We start from the raw sequence: 8,599 nt of genomic DNA, 5'->3' as shown, positions 1-8,599 counted from the left end.
ACTCACCTCAGCCTCCCAAAGGCACGGGATTACAGGCTGAGCCACTGAGCCCGGCTTAAACTGTTTTTTAAATTGTGGAGACAGGGGTCTCACTATACTGTCTAGGCTGGTCTTGAATGCCTGACCTCAAGCAAGCTTCCTGTCTCAGCCTCCCAAAGTGCTGGGATTACAGGCATGAACCACTGCGCCCGGCCTGTTGTTTTTTAACATCATTTATTGCACAAAAATGGAATTAAATTCTCTACGTTTTCCTTCATCTTGCTTTTGTCTTTTGACAGTATATCCTGGAAATACCTCCAGGTCAGTGATAATTCTAAGACTTTTTCATAGTCTTATTCAATTTTATGAATTGAAAAATGATTCTAAAATATTTGTTTTTATGTAAGAGACTGTTGTTTTATTCCTATTTCTGTTTTTTCTGTGATACTACTCTGATGTGGGCACTTCCGAAGCTTTCTTGATGTAGATTTTGAGGATTTTGCAACTCAATCTCTGAGATGTCCGAGTCCTGTGTTCTGAGTGCCTGTGGTTTTGTTGTTGGCTCTTGTTTCTTCTGCCTCTTGCACGCAGAGCCTCGCTTCCTTTCATGCCTGGCTTTTCTCCGGCTGTGTATTGGTCTTTATACTCATACATTCTTTTTTTTTGAGTTGGAGTCTCACTGTCGCCCAGACTGGAGTGCAGTGGCCGCTCCCGGCCACCGCAGCCTTGACCTGCTGGGCTCCGGCGATCCTTCCGCCTCAGCCTTCCGAGTAGCCGGAACTACAGGCGCGCGCTACCATGCCCGGCTAATTTTTTTGATTTATTGTAGAGATGAGGTCTCGCTGCCCAGGCGGGTCTCGAACCCACGGGCTCAGGCAATCCACTCACCTCAGCCTCCCAAAGGCACGGGATTACAGGCTGAGCCACCGAGCCCGGCTATACTCGCGCATTCTTTAGAGGAACGATTTCAGGCCTAGGATGAGCATCTTTTCCCACCCAGAGGATTGCCTTTGCTTCCACCGGCTGCCTGGGGCCCCATCAGTCTGGGCTCTCCTTGCTCCAGGTTCAAGGTTTGAGCCGCCTTTGTGCCTCCTGGCCCAAGGGGTGGCCCTGCACACTGGCTTACCTCCCAATTCCTTCCTAAGGGTGGAGCCTGGGGGATCTCAGCATCCTGTGGGGCAGGTCTCTGGCCCTTTCGTGGGCCCTGCGCTAGCATTTCTGTCACCCATCAAATCACGCAGCACATGTCGTCGGACACATGAAGATGCTCTGGCTCCTCGGCCTCCTCAGGCTCCCACTCTGCCTTCAGCCTTTGCCTAGTAAATCTACCTTCTTGTCTGTTCCTCAGTGCTTTTAGGAACAGGCTGTGTATTTGCATATATTCATAAGTAAGCCTGATCAAAATTATATACAGAGAATAATATATTTGAGGATAGATGAGCAATGTATATTCTCACTAAGCCAGTATATATCATTATAAATATAAAATGTATTGTTGTGTCCTAGTATGTTAATTTCATCAAGCCTTTCCAGTTCTTTCCAGGGGGAGGGTTGGTGTGGATAACTGGCCCGCTCTTACTAAACTGGGAACTGACCCATTACCCACTGTCTGCTTCTTTAGCTTTCAGCTGATTTCAAGTTCAGAAACATTGCTCTCTCTAAGGTTCTGTGTTTCCAAAGTGCTGGGTTCATGTGCTTGGGAGCCTCTCACTTGGGGATGCCAGGGACAGGTTTCAAGGGTCTGAGTCCCCCCAGCTCTCTGGTCACCGGGCGTTCCTGGAGGACTCGGGGCGGGGGCTCTGCTTGGAGAGCAGGGCAGCGCCACGCCCTATAGTGGCTTCTGGGGTCTCTTCCCACATGGTCTTCAGGGCTTCTTATCTTCCACCAGCCTTAGACTGCCTTCTCAGGGGCCCTCCCCTGCTTGGTCACCAGCCCCGGTCAGGCCCCCGCCTGTGCCGAGTCAGGAGGAGGCCAGGCGGAAAGAAAAGGCTTTGGGCCTCACCGCCTGCCCTGCTTCCCCACCAGGATCTTCATCATCTGGGCCATCAGCAGCTGGTTCCGCCGAGGGCCGGCCCCTCAGGACCAGACGGGCCCCGGAGGAGCCCCGCGCGTCGCCAGCCGCAACCTGTTCCCCAAAGACACTTTAATGGTAACTACTGGGTGAGAGGGCAGAGCAGGAGATGGCGGGAGGGGACAGGTGTGGAGGGGTGGTGTGGGAGTCGGGTCTGTGAACAGCCCGGGGTTGTGGGACTCTGGGTCCATCCACGCCAGTTGACAGACACCTGTGTCGCCCATAAGTAAGAAGCATGTTCTTTTGGCTAAGCTGCCTTCATGAGGTCCTTGAGTATTATATTCAGAAGTACAAAAGTTGCCAAGGGATTGCAAGGGAGGGAGCCAGCAGAGGTTGGGGGCCAAGGAAGAAGCGGGGGCTGCTCTTTCCCAGTGGGCTTGGGTATGGGCAGTGCTGCAGGAGCCTCCAGTGTGTTCAGGCCCCTCGATATAGGCTTTATTTATTTACTTATTTTTTTGAGTTGGAGTCTCTCTCTTTTTTTTTTTGAGTTGGAGTCTCACTCTGTCGCCCAGACTGGAGTGCAGTGGCTGCTCCCGGCCACTCCAGCCTCTACCTGCTGGGCTCCGGCGATCCTTCCGCCTCAGCCTTCTGAGTAGCCGGAATTACAGGCATGCGCTACCACTCCCGGCTGATTTTTTGATTTATTGTAGAGATGAGGTCTCGCTGCCCAGGTGGGTCTCGAACCCGCGGGCTCAGGCAATCCACTCACCTCAGCCTCCAAAAGACGAGGGATTACAGGCTGAGCCACCAAGCCCGGCTTCAATGTAGGCTTTTTTGTGTTCTTTTTTTGAGTTGGAATCACACTCTGTCACCCTGGCTGGAGTGCAGTGGCACACTTATGGCCACCACAGTCTCGACCTGCTGGGCTCAGGCGATTCTTCCGCCTCAGCCTTCTAGGTAGCTGGGACCACAAGTGTGCACCACCACACCTGGCTAATTTTTGATTTATTGTAGAGACAAGATCTCGCCAAATTGCCTAGACTGGTCTCAAACCCCTGGGCTCAGGCAGTCTTTTCGCCTCCACTTCCAAAGTGCTGGGGTGACAGGTGTGAGCTACCACGCCTAGCAATTGTAGGCTTTTCTGGACAAAGATGGCCACAGGGCTTGAGAAAGGAGGATGCTCTTCTCTGAAGACCTGCTGGCTCTGCCCCTCTTTCTAGGTGGTCGTAATGACACAGGTGTCCCCTGCTTGCATGTTCGAGCAGCTCTGGGCTGTGCTTTACTCATAAGCCTACAGTGCATGACCAAGAGGGCCTGCAGCCGGGAATGCAAAAGAGCATTCAGGGAGCTCCCGTCCCCTCTACCTCAACTTCTCATTGGCTGCTGGCCAGTCTCACATGTCCTTTGTTCATTGACCTCGCAGGCTCAGGCCGGGATGGACACAGGCTACTGCACCTGTCTCCACTCACCACCCCCATTGCCTGCATGGTTGTTCTCCTGGTGTGCTGACCGTACAGCTCGGAGCCTGCTCCTCAGCCACCAGCCTGCGAGGCTCTGGGGAGCGGGCCTTACTCTACCCTTCCTCTCCCAACAGAACCTGCACGTGTACATCTCAGAGCACGAGCACTTTACAGACTTCAATGCCACGTCTGCGCTCTTCTGGGAGCAGCATGACCTCGTGTATGGCGACTGGACGAGCGGCGAGAACTCTGATGGCTGTTACGAGCACTTTGCCGAGCTCGACATCTCCCAGGTGGGGGCAGCGCGGGTCCAACTTGCTTCTGGCCTTGGGCGTCTGGAGTGCAGGCTCCGCAGCAGCCCTGTTCTCAGCTCACATGACACTGACCACAGGCAGGTCCCTGGGGTCTCTGGGCTTCACCCACCCCCATATGGAAATAGTGGATGGGTGGGCTTGGCTTGGGACCCTCCCAGCCACCTCTAAGGCTGTGTAGTTCTGGACTTGAAGGTCGTGAGATATTAGTCATTGTCTTTGGGGATGTCCGGTTGTCACCAGTGTGTCAGGTAGCCCCGTTCCACAATATTAATGTGTACCGAGCACTTACTATGTGCAGGGCTCCAAGCTAGGCAGACCCAGGAAAACCTCTTGGCAACCCCGGGAAGTAGTAACTTATTATCGCCATTTGACAGACGAAGCTGAGGTACAGAGAGGAAAAGTGACCGACCCAAGGCCCCACAGCACGAGAGATCCGAACTCAGGCTCTCTGACTGTAGGTTCCAGGAGCCCCAGGTTCAAGTCCTACCTCCTCCAGGAAGCCATTCCCGACACTCAGGCTGGGTTAAGCACCCTCTCTGGGTTCTCATGCATGCTGGGCTTCCCCGTTCCCGCCCACTCTGTACGCTTGCTCTCTGGATCAGGCCTTTCTCCTCACAGGACTGTGAACCTTGTGAGGGTAAGGCTGGGGCCATCTTGGTCATGTCTGTGTCCCAGCACTGCCCAGCAGGGGACTAGGTGCAGAGTCTGCAGATGCTGAGCTGGTGAGAGGGACATCGCGCCGGGGCCCCCTTGGGCTGAGCCCGGCACGGCTGCCCTCATCCCTTCTCCCCAGCAGGCTTCCGCTCAGCCTCAGGGTGGGGATGCATTTCTGCCCTGTCTCCAGGTAGCTGGAAGAAGGGTGTGGCTATAGCCTCTAACCTGCACTGGGGGGGAGGCTTGCACAGAGACCTCCGGCCCAGCCCCCAGCCTCGTCCCAAGATCCAAGAAAGGTCCAGGCCTGGCAGGCCTGGCTGTGAGATCTGCTCCCAAGGACTGTACTTCAGCCTCGGAAGCATCAGGGTGGCCTTAAAAGACAGCCAAGCTGGACACAGTGGCACACGCCTGTAGTTGCAGCTTCTCATGAGGCTGAGGCTGGAGGATCACTGGAGCCCAGGGATTCGAGGGCATAGTGAGCTATGATTGCATCTGTGAATAGCCACTGTATTCCAGCCTGGGCAACATAGTGACATTCTGTCTTTAAAAAGTGAATCTGAGCCCTGATCTCTGTTCAAAGATCAGATGAAGCAGGCTCAAATCTCGCCTTTGTTTCCACTCAGTGCCATTGGGCAACTTGCCTCCCCTCTTGAAGGCTCGATTTCCTCACTGGTATAAAGTGAGAATAGTTCACCCCTCCGCAGGAGGCAGGGAGAGTTACTGAGATGAGATGAGGAAGGCTTAAGCAGAGAGGGTTTGGCTGGAGGAAACATGCGGGGCAGAGGACTTGAGACAGAGAGCCACGCGAGAGCCTGCTGAGCAGGCTCCAGTCCCCGTACTCGCCGCACGTCCCGTGGCCCCTTTGCATGAGCTCTGGCTGCTTCATCTACAAATGAGGTAGTAACATGACCCACTGCCCAGGACTCACGTGCTATCTGAGTGTCAACTCACTGGGTTAGGAGGACTCATGCAATGTGCCAGGACAGGGTCTGGCTGGTGCTAAGAGCTCAGTGTTAGCCGGCTTCTTCCTGTTCAGTGAATTTACTGAGCGCCTGTTGATCCGGGCTGAATGTGCTGAATAGTCCTTGCAGCGCTTGAGTCAGCACTGTCATGCCTGTGTCCCACAGGTGGGACTCTGAGCTCACACAGCTGTTGCAGGCTAGAATCAGGGTCCAAATCGGAGTCTGTCTGACTCTAACGTAACCTGAGTCTCCAGCAAAAGAGCATTTAGCCCTTAGCCACTCAGCTGCATTCTTCATCTTGGGCATTCAGTACACGGCCAGAGAGTTGGGGGTGAGGACGCGGCTGGGGGTGGGTGGTGTGCAGGGCTCAGCATTCCCGTCTCCCCACGGCCAGCCTGCCTACCTGCCCACCTGCCTGGCTGTCTCTTGCAGAGCGTCCAGCAGAACGGCTCCATCTACATCCACGTTTATTTCACCAAGAGTGGCTTCCACCCCGACCCTCGACAGAAGGCCCTGTACCGCCGGCTCGCCACGGTCCACATGTCCCGGAGTAAGTCACTCCCCTGCAGCCAGGACCCACCCTCCAGGGAGCTGGCCTCCCGGGAGCCACCATACTGGTGTGACAGACAGTGAGTCCCAGGTGCAGAAGGGCCAGCAGGAGGCTGCTCAGGGAGGCCAGGACGGGTAGGGTGGGCTCAAACCCCACCAGCCTTTATGAACTTTGGACAGCAGCAGGCAGGCCCACAGAGGGACTTGGGGACTGGAGAGGGCTTGGCGAGAAAGACCAGATGGAGATGAGGACTCTTGGAGGGGTGGAGACGTCGTTCACCAAAGGAGAAGGGCAGGGTTGGCTTATGCACAGTACAGGGCCTGGTAGAAGTCAATGCTCAAAAGTGATTTGTGGGCCAGGTGGGGTGGCTCAGCCTGTAATCCCAACACTTTGGGAGGCCAAGGCAAGCGGATCGCCGGAGCCCGGGGGTTTGAGACCAGCCTGGGCAACATGATGAGACCTCATCTCTACACTAAATCACAAAAAGTAACTGGACGTGGTGGCATGCGTCTGTAGTTCCAGCTACTTGGAAGGCTGAGGCGGAAGGATCGCCTGAGCCCACAGGTCGAGGCTGTGGTGGCTGTGAGCGTGCCACTGCACTCCAGCCTGGGTGACAGAGTGAGACTTCAACTCATCACCTGTTATCCCAGCACTTTGGGAGGCTGGAGGCCGGAGGATAGCTTGAGCTTGAATGTTCAAGACCAGCCTGGGCAACATAGCAAAACCTCATCTCTGCAAAAAATAAAAAAATTAGCCAAGTGTGGTGGTACATACCTGTAGTCCTAGCTACTTGGGAGGCTGAGGCAGGAGGATCACCTGAGCTCAGAAGGTCAAGGCTGAGAAGCTATGATTATGCTACTGTACTCTAGCCTGAGTGACAGAGCAAGACCGCCAACTCAGATAAAAAAATTTTTGTGAATAAATAATAGAATAGGCAGAGGGAAGCTAGGAGGGCCTTGGAGATCAGGGTGTGGTCTCTGTAATTGTGTCAGTGCAGCCCATGAACAGGTGCTGCAGAACTCACTGCCTTTGGGGGAGTCGGTATCTTTTTGTATTTCTTTTTTTTTTGAGTCGGAGTCTCACTCTGTCGCCCTCGACCTGCTGGGCTCTGGCGATTCTTCCGCCTCAGCCTTCCAAGTAGCTGGAACTATAGGCACACGCTACCACGCCCGGCTAATTTTTGATTTATTGTAGAGATGTGGTCTCGCCAGGTTGCCCAGGCGGGTCTCGAACCCGCGGGCTCAGGCAATCCACTTGCCTTGGCCTCCAAAGTGCTGGGATTACAGGCTGAGCCACCGAGCCTGGCCGTCCCTTTCTTGAGGAAGGCAGGGTGGTGAGTGGCCATGGAACTTCCACTTCAAGCACCATACCTCATTTTCTTTTTTACCTTTATTTTTGAGTTGGAGTCTCACTCTGTCGCCCAGGCCACAGTGCAGTGGCACACTCACGGCCACCCCAGCATCGACCTGCTGGGATTCCAGCAATCTTTCCACCTCAGCCTGCAAAGTAGCCAGAACTACAGACTAATTTTTTTTTCAAATTGTAGAGACAAGATTTCACCAAGTTGCCCAGTCTGGTCTCAAACCCATGGGCTCAGGTAATCCACTTGCTTCGGCCTCCCAAAGTTCGGGGATTACAGGGTGAACCCCGAACCCGGCCCATTCCCCGTTTTCATCCTGGCTGGCTGCCTGGATAGTGCTGATTGGGTGGACAAGCCCCTGGTGTCTTCCAGTGACCCCAAGGAGCCCTCGGTCAGGGCTAGACATTTGCAACTTCCAGCATGGCCTTGCAGTGAAACTGAGGTTTTCTCTACCCAAGGCATCTTATTAAATATTTTTTTAATCTCTCTTGCATGTCTATGGTTTAAAATTCAAATAATGTGTCTTGACAGCAAAACCCAGCAGTCTCTTGTCTCCCCCTCCCTGTCCTGCTCCCTGTGGGCACCTGCTTTCAGATTCATTGAACTGTTTCTTCTGCACTAAGCCTCCATGGCTCTCGTGAGCAGTTGATACTGCAATTTTTTGATTTTTTGGTTTTGGATGTTATCTATTGACTTTCCATTCTGAAAGAGGAAATTCTGGTTCAGGAACATACTTTTGATTAGATTACTAGACAGTATTTGAATGATTTCGAGTATGTGACTGTTATTTACATCTGAGCCACACAGTGAATATAGTTATTTTTCCTTTTCTGTCATGGTTCTTTTTTACTGACTGTAGCAGGATGCCTGAAATGAGGTAGTTTATGAAGAAAAGTAGTTTATTTCCTACAGCTCTGAAGGCTGAGGGGAGTCGGAGTCCAAGGTTGAGGGGTTGTATCTGGTGAGGGTCTTCCTGAGGTGCTGTGGGGCGTTCCACGGCGAGGACTGGGTGTAAGTTGAGCACTCTTGCTCTTCCTAGGATGCCACCAGTCCCCCTGCCCTGGAAACCCACTAGTTTATAAGTGGGTGAATCCATTCTAGAGGCAGCGCTCCCATGACCCTGTCACCTCTTAAAGGCTCACCTCTCAGTCCCGCCACACTGGGAATTGAATTCCAACATGGAGGCTGGGCGCAGTGGCTCACGCCTATAATCCCAGCACTGTGGGAGGCCAAGGTGAGAAGATTGCCTGAGCCCACAGGTTTGAGACCAGCCTGGGCAACTTGGTGAGACCTCATCTCTACAACAAAT

The 8,599-nt window shown here is 53.6% G+C and overlaps 1 protein-coding gene across 3 annotated transcripts in view; it reads left to right on the top strand.

Annotated features, from left to right (window-relative positions):
• The window catches only part of CLPTM1 (CLPTM1, transmembrane protein), a 35,701-nt gene that overhangs the window by 17,099 nt on the left and 10,003 nt on the right, over window positions 1-8,599 (top strand). For all 3 annotated transcript variants that reach the window (XM_021709230.1, XM_008051778.1, XM_008051779.2), the window contains 3 exons: window positions 2,005-2,128; window positions 3,585-3,743; window positions 5,813-5,930. In XM_021709230.1, coding sequence (XP_021564905.1) covers window positions 2,126-2,128; window positions 3,585-3,743; window positions 5,813-5,930 — 280 coding nt within the window. In that variant the 5' untranslated portion in view covers window positions 2,005-2,125. The remainder of the gene's footprint in view (window positions 1-2,004; window positions 2,129-3,584; window positions 3,744-5,812; window positions 5,931-8,599) is intronic.

The sequence above is a fragment of the Carlito syrichta genome, unplaced genomic scaffold, assembly GCF_000164805.1.
Source record: "Carlito syrichta isolate Samal-C Ts95f unplaced genomic scaffold, Tarsius_syrichta-2.0.1 Scaffold67556, whole genome shotgun sequence".
Classification (NCBI taxonomy): Eukaryota; Metazoa; Chordata; class Mammalia; order Primates; family Tarsiidae; genus Carlito; species Carlito syrichta.
This window is presented reverse-complemented; position numbering and strand designations above follow the sequence as displayed.